This window comes from Nicotiana tabacum, chromosome 6, assembly GCF_000715075.1.
Source record: "Nicotiana tabacum cultivar K326 chromosome 6, ASM71507v2, whole genome shotgun sequence".
Classification (NCBI taxonomy): Eukaryota; Viridiplantae; Streptophyta; class Magnoliopsida; order Solanales; family Solanaceae; genus Nicotiana; species Nicotiana tabacum.
In genome coordinates, this window is record NC_134085.1 from 105958064 (window position 1) to 105984140 (window position 26077).

The 26077-nt window shown below is 41.6% G+C and overlaps 1 protein-coding gene across 2 annotated transcripts; it reads right to left on the reverse strand.

Moving 5' to 3' along the window:
• Positions 1-19600: 19600 nt before the first annotated feature.
• On the reverse strand, positions 19601-24291 carry LOC107800897 (UDP-xylose transporter 3-like). 2 transcript variants are annotated; one of them, XM_016624159.2, is made up of 8 exons: positions 23953-24291; positions 23479-23638; positions 22566-22750; positions 22396-22463; positions 21802-21934; positions 20521-20682; positions 20167-20436; positions 19601-20046 (listed from the first exon to the last, which is right to left on the reverse strand). In XM_016624159.2, the coding sequence occupies exons 2-8, from the start codon at positions 23597-23599 to the stop codon at positions 19930-19932; spliced, it is 1056 nt and encodes a 351-aa protein (XP_016479645.1). In that variant the 5' UTR covers positions 23600-23638; positions 23953-24291; the 3' UTR covers positions 19601-19929. The 2 variants fall into 2 exon arrangements, with proteins under 2 accessions (XP_016479645.1, XP_016479646.1); XM_016624160.2 differs by lacking the exon at positions 23953-24291 and adding an exon at positions 23928-23944.
• Between the last annotated feature and the right edge of the window lie 1786 nt (positions 24292-26077).

Consider the following 26077-nt stretch of genomic DNA (forward strand, 5'->3'; position numbering starts at 1 on the left):
TTATATTATTTTTTTTGAAAACAATTAGAAAGACTTCCTAGAGAAGCCAATAATGGAGAAAATATTTTTGGATTATTTTAATTTTGTCATTTTCATAAACAAATAAATAACACATATTTTAAAAACAAGACTCTTTTTTTCATTTTTATGGCAAGACAAACAATTTTCTTTTCTATTAATGCTTTTTTTTTAATAAAACAAACTAATAAGACATATATTTTTTATTTTATATTCTCAAAATTTCGGCAGAGTTTCGACACTACTTGGACATTTGTTTTTTTTCTTTCTAAAAATAAGTAGTTATATCTCTACACTGCCATTTCCTCATCTTTTCACGATTTTCTAATTTGTGAAAAATGATGACAACATACAAAATCTTTTGAATTTTCATGCCTTGTTTTTATATGTATTTTTATTTTTTATATTTATTGTTATTTTCAAAATGTGGCATGGGAAACATAAGGATTTCCAAGACATCTTGGATTTCGCAAATGTTCCCCATGCGCTTTTTCCAACATATGAAGCGTGGGGGACATATGGGAATTCCAAGACTTCTTGGATTCCACAAATGTTCCCCATGTGTTTTCCCGAAAAGCAAGCGTGGGGGACATAGGGAATTCCAAGGCTTCTTGGATTCCACAAATGTTCCTCATGCTTTGATTAAAATAACATCATGCTGGAAATGACCAAATGACCCATTCGCCCTTGACTGAATACAACATGTAGCACATAGGATGCCATAAGATGGTCTATTATTTTCAGGTTGCTTGTCCTAGACGGACCCAACCCCTGTGTTGAGTCCCCTAAGTCAAATGCACATGATGCAAATAAACGTTCCTACTAGGGATCCGACATGTGGCTTTGTTATACTAGGTTCAAAAACCTGGGTCGGTGTTCTAGACAGTGTACCCGAGCGGACAACTCGAGCTGAGGAAGGAGCTCCTTTCCGGGAACCAAAAGGCCAGCCGGCTTAGAAACTTTCCGAGCCTCTTTTATTTAGGGTATGACACTAACAGAATAGGGAGTCTCAACCAGTAAGCACATCCCCGGAGGTAAGAAGAGAAAGGTTTCGGCACAGTTTATATACAGTTCAAATAATATCAAAGCGGTAAAAGCAGCATTTAGCACATTAGGCTCAAAACATGTAATAATCAGATAATAAATAAAGCCAAATAATAAAAATTATTCTAAGCTCGAATTCTTAACCCTGAACCAGTGGTTCTGGGTAAAATTTCCCCAGCAGAGTCGCCAGAGCTGTCACACCTCCTTTTTCCGCACCCGAGGGGGCGTAGGGGGAGTTTTTTCCAATTAAAGGACAATCGAAACGGGATTGGTTTATTTATTTCAGAGTCGCCACTTGGGAGATTTAGGGTGTCCCAAGTCACCAATGTTAATCCCGAATCGAGGAAAAGAATGACTCTATATTATGGTCTGCGTACCAAAAATCTGGATAAGGAATTCCGTTAACCCGGGAGAAGGTGTTAGGCATTCCCCAGTTCCATGGTTCTAGCACGGTCGCTCAACTATTATATTTGGCTTATTTATCTGATTTTTAATATAATATGAACTTATGTGCAAATTTTAACTTTTAACCGCTTTATTATTATTGTTTTTACAAAATGTGAACATCGCTTAAAACACGTCTTTGGACTGCGTCACATGAAATGCACCCACAATCCGGAACGCATTTTTATTTGATGTTTTGAGATTTGGATTTGGGTCACATGAAATGCACACCCAAGTTTAAGAAAATAGATTATTAAACACGCGCCTAAAGAGACTATCGTGTTATTATTTTGGGAAGGCCGTGAAATTCGCTAAACGGCCCTCCTGAATTCTAAGTAATTTAAAACAAGTATTTACTGAGGGCCCCGCAATTTGTATTTTTATTCGGCGAGGCTCATCTCATTCTTATTTTTTGAAGGAATTTGCAACGTCGTGGAAATGCATCTCAGACCACGTCACAATCAATGTACCCGTGATTAGAGACACATTTTGATTTCGTTGAGATTTGGATTTGGGTCACATAAATGTGCACCCGAGTTTAGGGAGATAACATTATTAAAGGCGCGCCTAAAGCAACTAGCGCATTATTATTTTGGGGTGGGGCCGTGAAATTTACTAAACGGCCCGTCCCGGAATCTAAGTATTTAATACATATATTTTGCGAGGGCTCCGCAATTTGTACATTTTTTATGTGGCGAAACTAGTCTCGTTTTTATTATTTGAGGGCAAACTTAAGGCAACTACGATTTTCTACCAATGAAATCATCCGGGGTTAAACGAAAAAAACAACGATTCTAACAGGTAATAATATCCATGGTAAAAATGAAAAATAGAATAACCTTGTTCATATGCTCACATTTACTTTAAGCATGCAGTAACTAAACATAGAATAAACATTTTTAACACAACAACAAAAATTACATTGTTGACATTCATAAATATCGAATATTCTCATTTATTGCCTTGAACCATAATATGCAAAAATGAATGAAATGAAACAAAGGACGAAGAACACCAACCTTCGAACCTCGACAATCCTAGAACGACAAACAGTGCTTCCTACGGAACTCGAACCGGACCTCACTCGACGAGGAATAATGATGAAACCTCGGCCAAGCACCTCGACGTACCGGACCTCGACGACCCAAAGTCGACCTCGACGGAAAACAGAAAACTCGGCAAGGCGGGATCGCGGCAACCCACAACTGCTCGCGAAAGACGGAACGACGTCGACAGCAGTAAGGTCGACGCGGGGGGGGGGGGACTCGACCTCATTGACGGACCTGTTTGGTGGTGTACGCCGGTGGTTTTGGACGATGCTGGGTAGCAGGTGGTCGTGGGCTGCTGTTTGACGGACGTGCTGAAAACGAACAGCAACGACAATGGCTGCTGCTCGACCAACGTAGCAATGGGGTCTGTCGATGGTGGTGATGGAGGAGGAGGGTGGTCCGTTGCTGGGGGAGTAGGGAATAGAGTTGGTGGTTTTGGGGTAGTGATCGATGGTTGACGGGTTGTTGGTTGACGAACTGGGGTTGCAACGATGAGGAAGAAGATGGCGAACAGTGGTCGACGGACGTGAAGGGGCGTAGGGTTTTTGTTCTACTTTCTTCAGGAAGAAGAAGCAGGAACAGTGGTCGACGATGGTTAGGGGTCCGGTGGTTTTTGTGTTCGGGGGGGGGGGGGTCGTTCAGTAGGGTTCTTCTTCTTCTCTTTTTTGAGAAGAAGATGTACAGTACCCTTCTTCCTCTTTTCAAAATTCAAAAATCCCCACTGTCCGTGTTTCATCCGTGTATTTGACATGGCATTGCCCAGAAAAATGAGCCCACTCGTGGTGGGGTTCAAGGCATATGTCCCCACGCGTGGTGGGGTTCCCCACGTGTCCTGGACACGGTTTATTATGGGCTAGGTCCGAAAATTAGGCCTAAAACCGGGTAGTTTGAACCCGAATATTATTCTTTTGCCCGGACCCGAGAAATAGGAACACGTTGCTTAACTAGTCCTATGTAAGCAAAATAACTACCAAAAATAAGACTAGTATTTAAACAAAACTATATCTTTTTTTAAATATTTTTTCAAGATTTAAAATAGCTACAAAATATTAATAAAACTATTTTTTCGTAATTTTCGTTTTTTAATAAAGACAAAATATAAAGTAATATTTTTTGTATTTCTCCAAAATTAAAATGACTACAGAACCTTAATAAAATTATATTTTTTTTTGTAATTTTCGAAATTATATAAAGTACAAAAATAAAGTGTAATTTTTGATTTTTCAAGTTTATGAGGGATACATAAACTAAAATTTATATATATATTTTTTTTGTAATTTTTTCTTTTGCGAGAAAACTAAAGTAAAATTAGTCAAAACAGCTATATTAGTCCTAAATTAAATATTTAAGCTAAGAACGTAAAAATTCCCGGGGAGGGTCAAAAATCACGTGCTTACACCACCTAGCTGACGAATCTATCTTCCCAAACAACAGGATTTCTAGTCCGGTCAACACCCCCAACTTGAGGCACACCACCCCCAAGTAACTCCCCATCTCCCTCATCACCTCTAGCACCCTCTCCAGATATTGACGTTGTGGGAGAGGTAGAGTATTCATTCCTACTACCTGCCACTAAGCCCTCAGATGACCCAGAAGAAATGTTGATTGAAGCTCGAGCATCGAGGGAAGAGGGAGGAGTGTCTCTATGTATGGCGTTCTCCGGATACGGGATGTATAGAGGGACTGAATCTGAAGAGATCTCCCGGGAGGGCTCGTACTCACTCCACGTGTTGTCAATGGCTCTGTCATCCGCTTTGATTGCTTTCCTCATGTCCTTTATGTTTTTTCTAGCCTGGGGAGTGAGTTTTACCATCCTTTGCTTCCCTCTCCGGGAGGAATTACCTCGGCCGGGTTGTTTCGAGCCTTTGCCTCTTTGTTTGACCATTATCTGCAAGCATACACATCTAATTAAATGTTGCAAAAACAGTTGCAGAACAGAGCATCGCGGCCCACACAAACAGGAGTGCGGCCTCACTAGGGGCACCGCGGACCGCGCAAAGGCGACTGTGGTCCGCTTTGGGACAAAGCCCTGAAAAACATCTCTCTGAATCCAACCACCACGACCCGCACAAAGTAGCATTGCGGACGCGGTGGGTCAGTGCAGACCACATAAAGTGCAATGAGGCCGCGCTGGGCATAGGTTCAATTTTAGTCACTTGGGCACTGCGGTCCATGCAAAATGGCAATGCGGACCGCGTCAGGTCACTGTGGACCGCACAATGGCGACCACGGGCCGCAGAGAGTATTTTGCACAGGCACTAAGTTAGGGTTTTATTTTTTTTGCACAATTGTTCACGTTAGTTCACCTACTTTGTCCCTACTCACTTGCCCAACCATTATGCATATCCAGCACACCAACCCAGCATTTAAAACTACCCTAAGCTAACAACTAAATAAAGAAGAAGAAACTAACGAGAAGAAAAAGAAGTTATAAGCTAATGGTAATAAAATTAATCAAGTAAATGCACAAGGACTGAGTGAAACATTACCAGATGAGAAGATGAAATGTAATTAGTCAATCTTAAGCAAGAATCACTGTCACAAGAGGTTATGAACAATACTTTTCTGTCTCTGAGTGTTAAGAGTTCGAAAAGGGTAAATGGTGACCCGTGGGGTCTATTTATAGAAAAGCAATGGGACCCAGCCTTACCTACCAGTGCGGCCGCCCAAAATCGACTGCGGACCACGCTGGGTTTTATTCACTTGAAGCTTGAGTAGACAACCTCCGCGGACCGCACAAAAGCATATCGCAGGCGTGAAGGTCCATCGCGGACTGCACTAAATGGAATACGGCCGCGGTGGAAAACTTCAGAGAGCACCACTTTTGACTTTCACCAGTTCGGACCGCACAAAGTGCAATGCGGCCGCACTGGCAATCTTCAGAGACTATTCAACTTTTGTCAAACTATTTTGACTGCATCAATTCAATCCCTGCAACATCTCACAATTAGTTAGCTCAAAAATCAAACCTACACTACCAAGAAAATACAGAAAACAACAAAAAGAAAAAGATATGGGTTGCCTCCCAAGTAGCGCCTAATTTAACGTCGCGACACGACGCATGTTACCAGCACATCACTTTAGATGGAGAAGTGCCACCACGTGGCTATCATCAAATTTCCCAAGATACTGCTTGACCCAATGTCCATTGACTCTGAATACTTCACCATTCTTGTTCCTTAGATCAAAAGCACCAAATAGGGTCACGAACACAACTTCAAAAGGCCCACTCCACTTTGACTTGAGCTTACCCGGAAACAGACGTAATCGGGAATTGAACAAGAGAACCATATCTCGAACCTTGAACTCCTTACCCTGAGCATATTTGTCGTGAAGGTACTTCATTTTGTCCTTGTACAAGGACGAGCTGGAGTAGGCATGGAATCTAAACTCATCGAGCTCATTAAGTTGTTCAACCCGAAGATTTGCCGCAACATCCCATTCTAAGTTCAACTTCCTCAAAGCCCACATGGCCTTGTGCTCTAATTCCACCGGAAGATGGCAAGCTTTCCCAAACACCAACCGATACGGAGACATACCAATCAGAGTTTTGTAAGCCGTCCGATAAGCCAAAAGTGCGTCATCCAACTTTTTCGACCAATCGGTCTTATTAGCATTGGCAGTTTTAGACAAGATACTCTTAATTTCTCTGTTGGAGACTTCCACTTGGCCACTAGATTGAGGATGATAGGGGGTTGAAACCTTATGATTGACACCGTACTTAGAAATCAATGTGTTGAAAGCCTTGTTGCAAAAGTGAGACCCCCATCACTAATGATAGCACGAGGAGTGCCAAACCTTGTGAAGATACTCTTTTTCAAAAATGCCACAACACTCCGGGCTTCATTGTTGGGCAAAGCCACGACTTCAACCCACTTTGAGACACAGTCCACCGCCACGAGAATGTAAGTGTTCCCACAAGAGCTCACAAAAGGACCCATGAAATCGATGCTCCAAACATAAAAAATATCCACTTCAAGAATTGTATTGATGGGCATCTCATCCCTTTTAGAAATTCTACCGGCTCTTTGGCATTCATCACATCACTTGACCACATCACCCACATCTTTAAACAAGGTAGGCCAATAAAATCCATAACTAAGCACTTTAGAAGTCGTTCTCGCCCCGCCATGATGGCCACCATAGGGAGAGGAATGGCAAGCCTCCAAAATACTCAATTGTTCCTCCTCTGGGACACATCGTCGAATCACACCATTGGTGCAAATTTTAAACAAATATGGCTCGTCCTAATAAAAATCCAAACTATCCCGCTTGAGCTTCTTCCTTTGGTTGGAAGAGAGCTCACACAGATGATTCCGGTAACAAGATAATTTGCGACATCGGCGAACCACGACATTCCATTCATTGACACCGCAAGGAGTTGCTCGTCGGGAAATGCATCGTTTATCTCAAGGCCGTCACAAGGCCTCCCCTCCTCCTTCAAACGGGATAAGTGGTCCACCACTTGATTCTCACTACCTTTCTGGTCAACAATATCTAGATCAAACTCTTGAAGAAGTAACACCCATCTCATCAATCTTGCCTTAGAGTCTTTCTTGGTCATCAAATACCTAAGGGTGGCATGATCGGTGTGCACTATAACTTTGGCCCCCATAAGGTAAGGTCGGAATTTTTCCATAGCAAATACAATAGCCCACAATTCTTTCTTGGTGACTATGTAGTTCCTTTGAGCCTCATTCATGGTCTTGCTTGTGTAGTACACCGGATAAAACATTTTGTTGATCCTTTGGCCCAAAACAGCCCCAACCACAACGTCACTAGCATCGCACATGAGCTCAAAAGGCAAGCTCCAATTTGGTGCGGTAATGATGGGGGTATAATTCAACTTGGGCTTAAGAAGCTTGAATGCTTGCATACAACTCTCATCAAACAAGAACTTTGCATCTTTCTCTAGCAACTTGCACAACGGATGTACCACTTTAGAAAAATCCTTTATGAACCTCCGGTAGAAACCCGCGTGCCCAAGGAAACTCCTCACCTCTTTGATAGAAGTAGGGGGAGGGAGCCTCAAAATAACCTCAATCTTGGCCTTATCAACTTCAATTCCTCGCTTCGAGATCTTGTGACCCAACACTATACCTTCTTCTACCATAAAATGGCACTTTTCCCAATTGAGAACAAGGTTGGTGTCTTCACATCGGGCCAACACTCTATCCAAGTTTACCAAGCACTCCTCAAAAGAATCCCCAACCACGCTGAAATCATCCATGAAGACCTCCAAGATATCCTCCACCATGTCGGTGAAAATAGCCATCATGCAACGTAGGAAGGTCGCCGGAGCATTACACAATCCAAATGGCATTCTAGAGAAAGCGAATGTGCCATAAGGACATGTAAAGGTGGTCTTCTCTTGGTCCTCCGGGGCAATTAAAATTTGATTTTACCCCGAGTAACCATCCAGAAAGTAATAGAAAGCCCGGTCTGCAAGACGATCAAGCATTTGGTCAAGGAATGGCAATGGGAAATGATCTTTTCTAGTCACCTTGTTCAGCTTCCGGTAATCCATACAAACTCTCCACCCGGTGACCGTTCTAGTGGGAATGAGCTCATTATTGTCATTGGTCACCATGGTCATACCACCCTTCTTCGGCACAGATTGCATCGGAGAAGTCCACGAACTGTCAAAAATAGGATAAACCACCCCAGCATCTAGCCACTTGATAACCTCTTTCTTCACCACCTCTTGCATCGCCTCATTTAGTCTTCTTTGATGCTCCAAGGAAGGCCTTGAATCCTCCTCCAAAATGATCTTATGCATGCGAAATGTGGGGCTTATACCCCGAATGTCGGCTAATGTCCATCCAATTGCCTTTTTCCATTTTTAAAGTACCGCCAAAGTGGCGTCAACCTGCATGTTAGTTAAGCAAGACGAAAGAATAACAGGTAGAGTAGAATTTAAACCCAAGAATTCATACCTGAGGTGTGGAGGGAGTGGCTTCAACTCCAACACCGGTGGCTCCTCAATCGATGGCTTTGTTGGTGGAGTTTTGCGATTTTCAAAATCCAAAGATAGCTTCTTAGGCTCATATGAATATGAACCCATACCATGCAATGCATTCACGCAACTCCACTCTACTAGCATTATCATTGACATCCATATTAAGAAGCACGACCTCAAGGGGATCTTCAACGTGGATCATGGAACTTGTGTCATCCACTATCACAGCTGTGACAATGTCCACAAATGAACACACCTCCGTGCTATTGGGTTGTCTCATTGATTTGCAAACATGGAATACCACCTTCTCATCCCCCACTCGGAAAGTCAACTCACCCGCTTCAACATTAACCAATGCCTTCCCCGTAGCGAGGAAAGGTCTACCAAGAATAATCGGCACTTCAAAGTCCTCCTCACAATCTAATATGACAAAGTCGACCGGCAATATAAACTTATCCACCCGGACAAGTACATCATCAATTATGCCCAAAGGTCGCTTCATTGATCGATCCGCCATTTGAAGTCTCATTGAGGTAGGTCGAGGTTGTCCAATTCCCAAAGTCTTAAAGACCGAGTACGACATCAAATTTATGCTAGCCCCCAAGTCACAAAGGGCCTTTGCAAAATCCGTACTCCCAATGGTGCAAGGAATGGTGAAAGCACCGGGATCTTCAAGCTTCGGGGCTATTGAATGCACTATAGCACTAACTTGGTGAGTCATCTTTATAGTCTCACAATCCATAGAACGCTTCTTTGTGATCAAGTCTTTCATGAATTTTGCATAGCCCGGCATTTGTTCAAGTGCCTCCACCAATGGCACATTAATAGGTAAGCTCTTCATCATATCAATGAACTTTTTAAACTGATTATCATTCTTCTGTTTCGCGAGCCTCTGAGGATAAGGTGAAGGTGGCCTTGGCAAAGGAGCCTTGGCCTTTGGTACAACCGGCTCGGGCATGTCAATCACGTGTTCCCTAGACGGGTTCACGGCATCTTGAGTCTTTACCTCGACTTCATCATCAATATCAATCCGCGCATCATTGTTCACATTTTCGTCAACCACATCTTCAACAACCAAAGGTACATCATCATCACGTAACTCAACATCTTCATCCACAACTTGCTTTTGCTTTGAGGTATTCACATCACTGCTTCTCCCACTTCTTGGTGTAACTGCCATAACATGATTGTTATTCCCACCCTTCGGGTTCACTACCGTATCACTTGGTAGAGCACCCTTGGGATGGGTATTCACCGCTTGAGAGATTTGGCCTAATTGCATCTCCAAGTTCTGGATAGATGTATTATGAGAAGCCAATTGGGCATCTGAATCTTGGTTCTTTTCCATCATTTGCTCGAACATGCTTTCAATTCTTCCCATATTACCTCCGGAAGAACTAGGACCTAGAGAAGGGAAAGGGGGTGGATTGCTCGGTTGTTGATACATTGGGGGCCTTTGAAAGCCTTGCCCCCGGTTGCCTTGGTTCCCGCTATTATTCCACCCTCCTTGATTGTTGTTGTTGCTCCAATTATTGTTGTTCCCGTTCCAATTGCCTTGATTACTACCTTGATTACCCCAATTGTTGTTTTGATTGTTGTTGTTCTAATTGCCACCACCTTGTTGTTGGTTGTTGTTATTCCAATTACCTCCGCCTTGTTGTTGATTACCCTAATTTCCTTGAGGTCGCCATTGTTGGTTGGAAGAGTTGCTTCTATTGCCTTGATAGTTGTTGACATATTGGATCTCTTCGCTTTGATCATCATAGCACCCATTTGAATAACAACCACCATCATTGTTGTTGTCATATTGTTCACAATTACCTTGAGGTTGTTGTCCTCTTTGCCTCCTTTTCAACATAGAAACACCTTCCATTGCATTGACTTGGCGCGGGTTTTGGACTTGTTGTAATTGCGCCTTTGCCAATTGATTTATAGTTGTTGTAAGCTCGGCAATAGCTTGGCCATGATCGTGCAATTCCTTGTGCAAATGGATGACCGTGGGGTCACCTTGGGGCACATTTGCTCGGCTTTGCCATTCCGAAGAGGTGTTGCCCATTTCATCAAGTACATCACATGCCTCTTGGTAAGAAAGTTTCATAAAGTTCCCTCCGGCCAATTGGTTCACAATGCATTGATTCGTGGTGTTGATGCCCCGATAAAAGGTTTGTTGAATCATAGCCTCGGTCATGTCGTTATTAGGGCACTCTTTCACCATTGTTCTATATCTTTCCCATATCTCGTGCAAAGGTTCCGTTAGCTCTTGCTTGAAGGCTAGAATTTCATCCCGAAGAGCCGCCATATGACTTGGAGAAAAGAACTTGGCAATAAATTTGTCCGCCAATTCATCCCATATTGTAATAGAATGATTGGGGAGCCTTTCTAACCTATCCAATGCTTTACCCCGAAGAGAGAACGGGAAAAGCCTCAATCTCAATGCATCATCGGACACGTTTGTCTGCTTGCTACCCCAGCATGTATCCACGAACCCCTTCAAGTGCTTGTAGGCATTTTGATCGGAGGCGCCTGTGAAATACCCTCTTTGCTCGAGCAAGGTCAACATAACATTTGTGATTTGAAAGTTCCCCACCCGGATTCAGGGAGGAACAATAGCACTGGCGTATCCTTGATTTGGTAAAACTCTAGGGGCCACTCTCGGTGGTGGCGGAGGAGGGTCTGGAATATTGTTGTTCTCATTTGCATTTACATTGGCATTTCAGCCTCTCCATGGAACTTTAGGTAAGACCTCATCTTGTTCTAGATCCTTTACCTCCTCCCCCGCTATCACATTGCCAAGAGGGTCATTTGCATTAAGAGCCATTTGTACCTGATTGATCGACACAAACAAAATTAGTAAACAAGAAGGAAAGAGAAGCAAAACACAAAACTAAATAAACAGATAGTAAACACCGTAAGCTCCCCGGCAACGGCGCCAAAAAGTAATCGCTGCCAACTCAATGCTACACTAAGGTAGGAAGAGCGGGTCGCAATAGCTATTACCCGATATGAGGGTCGGGATCGATTTCCTCAGGGAGCTAGTAGTGGAGTTGGATTGTCTGTCTAGCCTAGAGATGTGTTTGTACTCCTAATGTCACTTCAAACATTTTTAGGTTTTCGAATTATAACTATTTTTATAAAACTATTGATTAACACTAAATTATGCTACGAGAATATTGTTAAGTTGTATCTAGTGGGAAGAAGGGCACTAGGGTCGTGACACTACCTAGGTGGCTAATTGACAGGTAGATGTTACTAAGGTTCGATTGACATATTTGGGGCTTATAACTGTTGCACAATTTTACCCACTCTCACACCTCTCGGTAGAGAAAGTGATTTTGCCCAATTGACTCTCTCGAGACACAATGGGTAGGAAAATTAGACCAAACAACTAGGGTTCAAGTAGGGTAATTACTCTCTCGAGGTTTAACCCATTAATTGGGACTATCATTTCTCATGAGTCCATCCCAATTCCTTGTTAGGTCAATTTTGGGGTCATAGACTCTCTTTCTCAAGAAGAGTTAAACCCATAAACTTGAATCAGTGTTTGCAACCACCAATTCTAGATTAAAACATAAAATCAACCCAAATAGCAAACACCCATAGTCAATCTAACATTAGATGGCAACACCCAACAATTACCCACACTAGGGTTGAGCCACAACCCTAGCTAATGGGTTTAGCTACTCATGCTTGAAGAAGAAAATAAAGAAATAGATGGAGAACAAGGCATATTAATTAAATGCTAATGTAAATACAGAGAATCTATTGTTAATTTGAAGCTAAGATGCCAAAAATGACTACAAATGATGTTCCCACGAGTGCAGCTCAACTCTGATATATCTGATAACCTAAAAAATGGTAAAATGTTCTATTTATACTAGGCTGGAAAAACTGGACAAAATTACCCCTGCGGGGTCAGTGCGGGCTGCACTAAATGGACTGCGGCCGCACTGGGCTCTTTGACTTTGACTTGTGTTTCTCTGAACTTGGACTCCGCGGACCGTGTAGAATGGACCGCGATCGCGGAGGGAGCTGGCGCGATCCGCGCAATCGTGACCGCGGACCGCATGGCGTTGTCTTTGCAAACTTTCATCTCTCTGAATCTCATGACCGCAGACCGCACAAAAGAGTAGTGTGGCCGCGGAGCCTTCACCGCGGACCGTAAGATGTGTACCGTGGACGCATTGCCTCTAGCCTAGTTTACCAACTCTCTGAACCATCTAGTGCGGCCGCATTCAACTTTGTGCGGGCCGCACTGGGCCTTCTTTCCTTAGATTTATTGGTCTTTGATACTTGAGCAGGTTTCACTCCTTTTTGAGTCGATCTTTGACATTTCGTCACTTTGTCGATCAAACCTGCAATCAAGCACAACTTGTGAGCCTTTTAGGACTATTTTATAACAATATATGATCAAAGCATAGGCAAGTAGGGGCATAAAACATGTTTAAATCCTAACTTATCAGCCAGCTCGGAAGTAACATCCCAATGGCTAAGGCAATCGACAAAAGCATGAGTTCGACTTTACTCGAACCACGACGGGATCCTACTTTGACGCCAGCTCGAAAGTAACATCCCAATGGCTAAGGCCATCGACAAAAGCATGAGTTCGACTTCACTCGAACCACGACGGGATCCTACTTCGACACCAACTCGAAAGTAACATCCCAATGGCTAAGGCCATCGACAAAAGCATGAGTTCGACTTCACTCGAATCATGACGGGATCCTACTTCGATTCCAGCTCGAAAGTAACATCCCAATGGCTAAGGCCATCGAAAAAAGCATGAGTTCGACTTCACTCGAACCATGACGGGATCCTACTTTGATGCCAGCCCGAAAGTAACATCCCAATGGATAAGGCCATCGACAAAGCATGAGTTCGACTTCACTCGAACCACGACGGGATCCTACTTCGATGCCAGCTCGGAAGTAACATGCCAATGGATAAGGCCATCGACAAAAGCATGAGTTCGACTTCACTCGAACCACGATGGGATCCTACTTTGACGCCAGCTCAAAAGTAACATCCCAATGGCTAAGGCCATCGACAAAAGCATGAGTTCGATTTCACTCGAACCACGACAGGATCCTACTTCGACTCCAGCTCGAAAGTAACATCCCAATGGCTAAGGCCATCGACAAAAGCATGAGTTCAACTTCACTCGAACCACGATGGGATCTTACTTCGATGCCAGCTTGAAAGTAACATCTCAATGGCTAAGTCCATCGACAAAAGCATGAGTTCGACTTCACTCGAACCACGACGGGATCCTACTTTGATGCCAGCCCGAAAGTAACATCCCAATGGCTAAGGCCATCGACAAAAGCATGAGTTCGAATTTCACTCGAACCACGACGGGATCCTACTTCGATGCCAGCTCGAATGTAACATGCCAATGGCTAAGGCCATTGACAAAAGCATGAGTTTGACTTCACTCGAACCACGACGAGATCCTACTTCGACTCCAGCTCAAAAGTAAAATCCCAATGGCTAAGGCCATCGACAAAAGTATGAGTTCGACTTCACTCGAACGACGACGGGATCCTACTTCGACTCCAGCTCGAAAGTAACATCCCAATGGCTAAGGCCATCGACAAAAGCATGAGTTCAACTTCACTCGAACCACGATGGGATCCTACTTCGATGCCAGCTTGAAAGTAACATCTCAATCGCTAAGTCCATCGACAAAAGCATGAGTTCGACTTCACTCGAACCACGACGGGATACTACTTTGATGCCAGCTCGAAAGTAGCATCCCAATGGCTAAGGCCATCGCTAAAAGAAAAAGGTCCAACCTCACCTTAAGCAAAATCGGCTTAACAGTTCGACGAGTATCTGGGATATCATAAATATTACAAAGATCATCACCGAATCGACAAAACAATTTCTTCATTACAACAAAATATTACTAGCACCTATCTTTACAACGGGCTCAAGCATTCCCTTACAAAAATCCTGAAGCAAAAGTAAGTACAAGCCAAAAATTACACATCATCCCCGGTAGCATACACATCTTCATACTAAGAGTCAAAGGCAAGATGGTTCGCATCATCAGAGTTTATATCATCCCCATCAGGCGTAAGGGGGTCGTATCTGCATGCCTCTCGAGCTGCACGAGCTTCAGCAAGCACACCTTGAAGTTTTACTTCAGATGCCCTCCCGTCAGCACGAAGAACCTTGTACACATCGAGTCGAGCCTTAGCATGAACCCACAACTCGTATAAACGACGAGGCATGACAGGATCGGCCGAGGCACGAGATGTAGAAGGTTGTGAGCATCGACTCGCGTCCTTAGTTCTCAGTGATGCTACTTGCCCAGTCAACACAGATAGCTCTGCCTCCAACTCCTTAACACGCCCCTCAAGCCCCGCTACCTTGAGCGCGGATTTCTCTTCCTCCTTGGTCCGCTCTGACCTACAGAGACGGAGGGCATCCTCCAAAACTGCCGCTTTAGAAATAGCAGTCGCTAGTCTATCGGCCTCAACTCAACCTTGAGCTCATTTATCTCTGCCGTCTTCACACCCCGGTCGGTAGTCAAACTGGTCATCTTCGCTTGTAGGTCGGCGTTCTCGGCCATCACCCCTCTACTTAACTCCAGCTCATCTTCCTTCACCTTAAGGGATGCCTCAAGTTCACTGTTGTGGGAAATGGCCTTCATAAGGTCCTCGTCTCGCTCCCTCAACTCCTCAACCTTGTGCGCTAGTTGATCCTCCCTTTGTTTAAGCCCTTCACGGAATAATTGGAAGTTGGGGTCCTAGTTGTAGATGTCGGCAATCACACGATGCTTGGTGCAATTTTTTGATATTTTGAAGACATCTTTCCATAGATGGCCGACCTCTTCTTTTCCCGGCGCTTGCGCTCAATCTCCATGATAAGGTTCTGACACAATAAGAAAAAGTTAAAGAAGAAAGACAGGTAAAAAATAATGGCGCAAACCCAACGACTAAAAAGAAGAGAAAGACATCTACCCGCAAGGCCATGCCGGCGACGTTCCAAGATAACTCTATGTCGCTCATTGCTCCGAGCACCTCGCTCTTAGGAGCAACACACAAAGGGGCTAAAGTAGACGCCACCTGATCATAATTCGACAACAGATTGTAATCCCCACGAATAACTACATGCCGATCAGAACCCTCCGCTCTGACCTCCACATGAGTATGACGTTCTAAAAACTCACAAATATCCCCTGGGTCGACATCCGAACCTGAGCCTTCGCCCTTGACGCATAGGCCCCCTCTGACGTTAGACGATGCACCACCCTCGGCAGAACGCACGAAACCACCTCCTGGGTAAACCCCTTCCGTTTGGGGAGACCTCCCCGCCAAAACAGCATCTTCCATAAACGTGGGCGCATGCGCCATCTACGATGCACCCATCACTCTTTTACCAGTATCCACGACCACGTCCTTCCCAAGCTCCACTCTCCTCCTTTTCCTCAGTAACGACTCATCCCAAATAGAGGATTCGTCCACAAGGTGAGGGATCAGTGTGGAAGAGGACTCTTCCCTCACGACCATGTCACAAGAAGGATCTCTCGTCTGTATCGGTTGAGCACGACCCTCTCGGACAAACTCACTCAAAGTAAAATGCCTGCCTTCAGCAGCAACAGCCTGTCGAAACGCAGGGACCGGAGCCTTCCACCTAGAAGCTCCTCGACCTGTCATCATAAAAAGTTGTATCAATAGACAACGATGTATAGTCAAGGAGTGATACAGGAGAAGACATTTACCATACGAAACCCTCGGCCCAAAACGCTTCACGAAAGCAGGCCAGTCTCGAGTTTCCGCTGCATAGGGGAGCAGACGGGCCACCCAATCCCTTATACCTGCAATAGGTTGAGGCGGACACCCTATAGCTGCAAACGAGAAGCAAACAGACACTAAGGCGAATGAAAAAAAAAGAAAGAACAAAACAAATGGCAGCGCTTACGGTTCTCGTTCCATCGCTCCGGAAACCTAGCGGGGTCAAACACGACATGTGCCATTCTGAAGAAGAAGTACTTGTGCCAAAACTTACGACTCGCTCAGTTGTCGGTCCCAACCACCAGCCCTTTCGTCCCACGGTGCCTCAAATGCACCATAGTGCCCCTATGAAAGCTGGGTGAAAACAAGTGCAGAAGATGGTGAATAGTAACCTCGCACCTCGCCAACTCCGCGTATTTTGTCAACAACATGAGTATTTTAAGCGTGTTCGGAGAAAGTTGTGCCGGGCAGACCTGGTAGAATCGACAGAATTCTTCCGCTAACGGAAGAAGGGAGAAGGAATGACCGATCACGAATGGGTACTCATAAAAAGCACAGTACCTAGGCCTATGGACATTACAAAGTCCCTCCCCGCTGGAACCATATCAACGTGAGCAGGAATGCTATACTTTGCCCGGAGAGCATCAATATAAACTTGCTCGGTTTCAGAGAACACAGGGATGTGAGTAGGAGGAGGATCCTTAAGAAAGTTACTTCGAGACGAAGGGTGTCTCGGCAGCAACTCCTCTACGATGGGAAAGATGTCCCCCTTCTCCACCGTCATGCCCTCATCACCAAAAGGAAGTGCCACGGACAACGGAGTGCCGTCAGAGACCCCCTCACAAGATCGGTGCGTTCTAGGCATCTCTTCTAACAGAAAATGCGTTAAAACAATAGGGAAGACTAAGAACGGAGAATGAGAGAAGAGGAAGTAGAGAAAATGGTGGAACAAACACGAAGGAGATGAGAAAGAATAACCGGAAATGAAATGGCCAAGAGTTTTTGAAAAAACAAACCCTCCACCTATTTATAGGATTGGGTGGCGCTAGAATCGAAGCGGAAGGCTGCAGAGTGGCACTAAAATCGAATCAACCCCTATCTCGAAAACACGCATAATGATGACGCACGTGGAGATGGCATCATTTTCCGATAAGATACACTATCCGGTGTCTTGTTGAGCACGCTGACCTCCCATTATTGGTCAAGCCATAACGCTCCGTAAGACCAAATATCTCCACAAGAGCGGATGGTGTTCGCTTATCAAGGATGCACCGAGCTGCAACCTCGACAAACGGAGGGACTAACTGTACGGGTCTAAATTTGGACGACCACGACCATTGATGAATACGACAAACGATGAGATCCTCGTAGCTCGATGTCCTGTGGAGGACGACAGACAAGCGAACAGAGATTGCACAACTTTTACAGTAGTGTAGGTCCAATAGGGGGAATTAGGAATATTCCTTCGGATATTCCCCATAATATGACTTTTTAGGGTTCAGAATGGGTTTGTCCCTTATATATAGCGGGAAACAACCTTGTAAAGGGGGCTTTTCTTACCTTTCTAGCTAAGAACACTGACTGTAATATTTTCCTACTTAACGATTGACATCTTTAACGTTCGATCATTCATCAAAGAATATTATCCACTGTATTCACCTTACATATCTTTTGTTCTAGAGATTATTATACTTAGCTAAGATTTACCCATTCATTTTCTTTGATTGATTTGTTCAAAAAGGTTACAATATTTTTTGAGTCAAACCGTTAGTGAGCAATAATGATTCAAATGTTATATCACCTAAAATGTTCAAAATGTGGTAAGAGAGATTTGTTGTAAGAGAAACTAATCTCTCCCTTCAATAGGTATACATAGGGCTCTAAGCTCCGGGAATAGAATATTAGCTGGTAATACTGCAAATAGCTTTTAAATAAATAAATACATATAAAAAGATTTAAGGGTAGAGTAACTAACGCGCCCGTAGTTGCAAAGAAGCACCAGTGCGCTCCACCTGTACTAAGCAAAAACACAAAAAAAATTCAACTTCAAAAAAGTTGAAGGTGCAAAACTTGACTACTCGACAAACACTTAAAAAGGCTTTCAGAGGGCAGACTGCACAGTCCAACCGTTTAAATAATCTAAAGAGCACATCTTCACATGACCTGTATCATCACGTTTTTGCTTGCACTTCTGACATCCAGATTAAAAAATAGAGTTAACCAGCCAGCAAAATGGATTTCAACAGAAAATTATGAAGTCAATGGCAAATCACAACTTTCCTCTAGACACACAGGTTGGCAAGTGAATCCGAAACGCACTGGCTCGACTTATCCGGATTTGTGTTGTGTAAGGCTCACTAAAGGTAGACTCTTACTACCAAGAGTTTCTTCATTGTTAGAGCTCGAACCTAAGACCTTTGATTAAGAGAGGAGTAATCTCATCCATCCCTTGGTGGTAAATATGTATTAGCACAATTTGCTTTGCACATGCCGGCGGATCCCTAGTTCTTTTCGTTTTTCCTTTTAACGTAGCTTTCTTCTCTAACAGAATTTATAAGACCCATACATTTCAGATATCAGTCTAGGTTGTCTAGACTTGCTTCATTGCAGCAGAGGATATCAAGTACAATACATTTCCTTACTACATAGTATTCTCCAAGATTAGTACAAAATTGCCAGTGATTTGAAGGCACTTCCAAGCATGAATAATATTCCTGTTCTATCATGACCATGGTACCTAACTAACCAATCAATCAATATTCTCTGTGCTATTCTCACGAGATTTTGGAATGCAGAATTTGGTTCATTATCAATTTGCTTTGCAAATATGCTCTGTTTTTGAAAGTCTGGACATGGGGATGGAACCAATAAACTACCAAGCCTTTGGAGCCAAAAGATACAGAGTTATTGCCTTCTTGGTCACATCTGTAAAAATAATCTCTGTCATCCCTTCCCTCTTTTGCAGCATTTCCAATTTCTTTGTTATGGTTAAACAAGCAAACCTTCGTCTCGTGATTAATCCAAGACAAGAACTTACATCGGTAAGATTAGTTTCGCATGACAGTGGCTCTGCGTTGCACCTTCACACCTTTCATGTACATGCTGACTGATACAGGAGGCCGACGGGGCAAAGGAGCTAACACAGGTCACCAAAGCCCTAGTAGCCCCAGGTGATACCAGGATCCCCTTGGATTCTCTTTGAGTTATTTACATATTTATTTAATGGATCACCTATTATGTGGAAAAAGTTATGTTTCACCAACTAAAATGACAGAATTATACGCTGGATTTGACTAGGAAACATCAAATGTGAACAAATAAAAGTATGCTTATTGGGGAGAAGCTGCTTAGAATAAGAAATATGCTATAAGAGAGAACATTATTCAGCTAGAACTCAAATAATTTCTAAACAAATCACTTTCACTATGCTTCAAATATTCTAATTATACAAGGAACCAGGGAAGTAAATGCATTGCTTACAACAGAATAATGGTGAAATCTCAAATCTAGACGTCAAACTGCTATCAAAATGGGCGTTCTTTGTTACTCATACGATTCTGAAGCAGGGGAAGCATTGTTGCAATTGCACAAGTCCCATGGTGAATTGTCAATTTCATCATAATTCAGATTGATGCATCTGGAATGCTAAGTAAGACACTCTCAATTGTCGCAATCTTCAAGCATTTAAATCCTTGTCTGCTTTTCTAATTGGGGCTATCGGCAGAGCTACATCATCTATTGCACCAGCTCCGTTTTCCATGCCTATTAGAGGATCAGATTCACCTTCCTTTGTCTGTATCATTTAAATGAAAGAAGAAGTGATGACGATAGTTGCATGACTTGTCAAGTTCTGTTTTATATGTCCAACAATGAAATAAAATGCATTTGATAGAACAAAAATATCACGTCATACCTGAAGTTGTACCGATACTTCTATAGCTTTTTTCTGACCTTCGCGGCTGCAATAATATGAATAGAGAACCATTCCTATCAAAGCAATGAGGATTCCAAGAATATTCCTCCAGTTGAATGGGTCATGAAGTAAGATATACCCAAAAGCTAATACTAGACAGGTTTTGAGATGGCCAAGGACTTGGTAGGTGACAGGGGATGTCTTTCCAATCACAAGGAATGTGCTAAAGTTAACAGAGACTGCGATCAAGCAGGAGAGGGCAATGAAAACCTGTAATTATAAAAATGAATCAGGTATGGGACCATACACATCAGAACAGCAAATGCATTGTCAAAGAAGGGTTTATAATGTTACCAGCACTTGTGGTGTATATCTGAAGGCAAATACATTTTGCTGAGTCAAAAACTTATCCAGAAATGGACCAGAGATGAACAAAGTCATGGCTTGGTATGGACTAGATTGATACAACAGTTGTGTTGAAGAAACCTTGAACTTCTTCTGGATGGTATTGGTCATCTGAACGAAGCTAATTAAGAAATAACTAGTAGAACATATTCATGGACCACGGCAAATATATGTCTTAAAAGACCTTCTTTCAAAGAGAACTGATTTACAAACTTTTCCATATCATGTTTTGATGCGAATAACATGGTGAAAAGCCATGAATGCCGAGACGATCAAAATTATTAATAAAATTGAAGGAAATGCAACTCCAAAAGACAGCAGGTACAGCAAAGCAAGTTATAAGTTCAAGGTCGGTTACATAGATAGCATTAAGATTTTGCATCTTACACCACATTAGAAGCTAAACATGAAAACTGATAGCATGAAGAATGCATCTCTCCGCTGTACCTAAGGGTGTGACCTAGCAATCAATGGAGCGGGGAGAGAACCATGAGGTTTCAGCTTAAATTCCGAGGAAAAAAACACTAGGTTATTTTTTCCCTTCTAAGACTTGGTGAGCAGAGTTACCCGGTACCTATACTGGTGGGAGGTAACAGGTACCATGTGGAATGAGTCGAGGTGCACACAAGCTGGCCGGTCACCGTCGTCATCACAAAAAATAAAAAACGAATGTATCCCTCACTAGTCCGCAGTTAAGTCAAAGACCTCTATTAAACGAAAATCACCATATCTGATCCTTATGCAGGTTGACACAGTGTTCTTAAGAGGGAAAAGCACGAAAAAGTGACAATCTCCACGGGGCTTGAATGGGAAAGCAAGAAGTGAAGCACACAATCTACAAAAATTAAGAAACATTTAACATATATGAATATTTTTATAACAAAAAAATGAAATATCTATGAAAGCAACCACTAATGCTTGCATTAGGGTAGACTATCTACATCACATCCCTTAGGATGCAATTCTTCCCCGGACCCTGCGTATACGCGGGATGCCTTGTGCACCGGGCTGCCCGACCCTTATGACTATCAACTTCTCAAAGTTGAGATTCAGTGAACACACTTCTTCTCGTCGGGATCACTTCGTGTGTTATTGTTCGAAGGACATGACCTCACTCATGAAGTGATAACCCTTCGCTTAATATCGCTTCATCGCTTGAAATGTGAAAAATGAGTGCGAAAAGGAGTGCAAAACAATGAAAATGAGGAGTTAGCTACTTCAGAAGGATACAATTTGAGCAACACAAGTCGTAAGAATAGCAAGGAGTGACAAGATAGAGCCCAAGAAGTTCAGCTGTAGATCGGTTACAGTTGCAATTCCAACACCCAAAAGAAGAACGCAAAGAGAGAGTTGAATGCTCCGGCTGTAATAATGAAGAGAAGTTTCAAGTTAAATCACAAATAGAGAAAACGACGAATCTACCAAACCTAGCAGAAAATTGCATAGCAAAAACCAAATTCCATTAGTGTCAATATAACAAAACCATCAGTAGAAGCTAAAGCACCCTCGAACACCTCAAAACAATCAGTTGTTTGTTTATGGAAACATGATTCACTCTTTATTATGTTTGGCTGAGTTTGGTGGTTATAATCTGAGTTAACAGTTCCAAATCATGATGTCAAGACTGACAAGTGAATTAACTTATCCTGGTAGTTTATGCAACATTTGGTGTTATCCAGTTCATGTTTTAGCCAAAGTTGTAGTGTGAAGGAAAATGTAGCAAATCAAAGAAAATGCATCAATCAAAATGTCTATTAACCTTTAACCCAATAGAATTGATCAAGCAACCTGAATTTTTTTTTTTGTTGAGAAAGATAAACTAACCTGAATTTCTTGCTGAGGAATAGTGTCTCTAATAGTACAGTGCATGGAATGATTGCAAGCTTCGTCATCTAGCACATTTAGAGATAAAGCTTGAGGTTCAGAATTCATTATGCAGAATGGACATTTATATTTGAAATAGAGATGAAGGTTGATGAAGGCAAAGAATGTACCTGATAAAAACCAACAGAATTGAAACCAAGGCTAAGGTTTAGCAAACCAATTGAAATTCCATTGAGAATACCAAATCCAACTACAGTTCTTGGATCAAAAGGTTTGTGTTCAAATAGCTTCATCCATAGCGCCACATGGAGGGAGCAAAAAGTGACCAGTAGATGCCAGCTTGTCAAAGTTGTAGCTGCCATAAAACAAAGTTTACTGAGTATATTATCATCTCCTCTCTATCTCAGACTTGGAATAAGTGAATTAAAACCTGTAACAGCCACTAAAGCCCAATTTGAAAATCTAGGTAAACAGTAAATCTTGACTCTTTAAGTGGTTCGAGCATTGAGTTTTGCAACCACAAAGTGATATTAAATGCAGTTTATAAGCTCAAGACTAAACATTCGTCGTAGCTATTAACTAACAAATCCAACCACAGATTTTATTGAAATACAATATTGACGGAGGATTTAACTTAGTTTTCACTCATCGGTGATTGATACAGCAACTGTCATGCCAGGATAACTTTTTATCTTACGAGAAACCAGAAACGGGTAATGCATGAGATAAAACAGAAGCATATTCAACTTCAGGCCTAGAGGTGGATCTAGGATTTAAACATTATGCAGAGTCGAGTTCGGATTCAACTACAACTCAATTGATTTACTGGGTTCGAATCCATTATTTGTACTTAGCTAATTTTTTAACACATGCATAGGGTCCGACCAAAGCTACTGGTTCGGATGTGCTCTGGATTGGAAAGCATATAGTCTGGCAGAAGCCATGGTATCAAATTAGCAGAAAATTAATCAATTATTCAATATTCATTCTGCGATTTTCAGAATCAAATATGACGAGCACCTTTTGGAAATTTTGATCAATTATAGGAAGCAGAACTTAACCAAATGTCGAAATTTAACTCACCAAAACGGAAACCTAAAGAGCTCATAAGCGCTTTATTGCATATCACAATCGATACTGACGAAACAACAGACAGAGACAAAGCTCCAATTGTCCCTAGCTGAAAACGCTTGTTCTCACTCATCCTTCCTTTCAGCTACAGCTGTCTGCTTCCGCTCTTTATCTAGATCCAACAACAAAACGAGCATAAGTAATCAAATGAAAGAATCAGCCAATTTACCAAACAACAACAACAACAACAACAACAACAACAACCCAATATAATCCCACAAGTGGGGTTTGGGGAGGTAATATGTACGCAGACCTTACCCCTACCCCGAAGGATAGAGAGGCTGTTTCCAGGAGACCTCGGCTCAAAAAGCAACAAAAGCCGATATATTAGTACCATAAAAATGCATAATAAAATATCAGCAATACAATACAATAGATACGAAGCATCGAATATGAAATACCAAATAAGAGTGCACTAAATCTCACATCTGAAAAAATTCCAAAATCAGCAGCAAATTTGATCAAAACACAGCTAAAATCCTTCACGCGCCCACTTTTAAACTCTGTGCGTAAGATCCGATCGTACGATATTAAAGAAAATTTTCAACTTCAATTTTTGGGCAAAAAAAAAGTTGGGCAGTGACTTTAGTCAGTTGCAACTTGCAACTACAGTTTGGTGCAAACTCACCAAACCGTGTATTACACTGAGTTGATGAATTTTCTAATGTGGAAATGTAAATAATATATGTATGCATATATCTCAGTCAAAATCTGAGAAGGAAGTGATGGAAGAGAAAGAAGTTGCAGGGACGTGCTTACTTCTTCAAGAGACAATAACCCAATTAGTCCCTTAATCTTAAATGTTGGTTGGTTTGATCCTTAGACTTTGACACTTAGCATATAGAGTCCACCAAGTATGGAATTTTTACGTTACTTTGTGGTCCCAACATTTAGCTAGCGTTAGGCTATAGATTCCCAAATTTATTTTGAAAAAGCTAGTATGAAGATGAAAATGTATTTGGACATCAGTTTTCAAACATATTTTACTTTGTTTTTTGAAAAAACATAAAACATGACGTATACCCACAAGTTCTAAAAACTATCACAAATACCCATCAGTACCTTCATCAATAACATTCATTATATTATTACAAATCATAGTCCTGAACATAAATAAATTTGGTACAAAATTATTATTTTTATAATGAATGTTTACCGTGAAAATGGTAATGACAATTAAATTTATTGATGAGACTCCAAAAATACGTGATCTATTTTTATGCCGATTTGTTAAGCAGTTGATGCTAAGTATGTGAGATTTAGAGACGAAATAAGGTTAAGGAGGGAGCTATAACCAAACTGATAAGCCAGTTGCTTGGGACCTCGGGCTTGTCGATTCCGGGCCTCGAGGTCGATCCGGGGACTCGCCGCGAGCTGTTGAGGGTCACTGGGGTATGGCTAACAGTTATGAGATGATCAAAGAGGGCTCTTTATGGCCAATGATAAGCAATAAATGATGAACAAATAAGAAGATAATAATGAGAGCAATAATATCAAGAGAGTGTTTTTCTAGGAATGCCCCTTATATAGGAGACAGATCTTACCATAGTACAAAATACATTAACTACTCGTATACGGGGATAGGTGACGAGTGTCTGGCGTGTGTATAAATTAAACTCGTACTCTGTCAAATTATAGTATAGAAAGATGTCGAACCCACAGAGATTGGTTTATCTATTCTACAGACGTTTCTTGTATTAATTACTATTTGAGAAAATCAGAGATAGTTGAGTTGTAAATTAACTAACTAAAAATGCATGAATAAAGCAGTAGAAATTTTTTTGTTTTTCACAAATATAATAAAAGGTGTTGGGATCTTGACTTCATTTAATTTTTCTATTATATAGTAGAATTATTATTCTTCAATTTCTATTTCTCAAAAAGGTATAAATGCCTCTCGTGATTACAAATATATATTATTACTCAAGTTGAATAATTAATTGCACTCCTCTTGGTTATACAAATTAATCTTCAAAATAGTAATACTAAAGAACCAGAAATATATGATTGAACTAAAACATGTTCTTTATAGTAAGTCCCTTTTAGTTACCCTACTTGTTATAACTGATTATTACACCATTCGCCTCTCTCGATTACAAATAAGTGTAAAATTAATTATAACATAAAAAAGATAGATGTTACTGAATAAAATATTAACATTTATCAATACTACATTTAACTATATTATTTCTTCCGCCTCTCTCGATTACAGAATTAATAAACAGTTAATATGTAGTACAAGATAGATAGATGTTAATAAATTAAATAACGTCTAACTGTAAAAGCAGATAAAAGTTAAATAAATTCTAGCTCAAGCATGTGAATTTGAGGAATAATATCTACTATTATATAGAAATATTAAGATCTGTCTTTCTCCCAACACAAGAAAAGTTACTCCATACTGGAACTAGTACTAACAATGGAAATATTCTTGTCCATTAAATAAGAAAATAGAAAAAAATATTCAAGAAGAATAATTCCCCCTATTTAATTAAAAGTAGGAACTAGAGTAATTTCCTACATTGGAATTTATTTAGAAACAACAACTAAA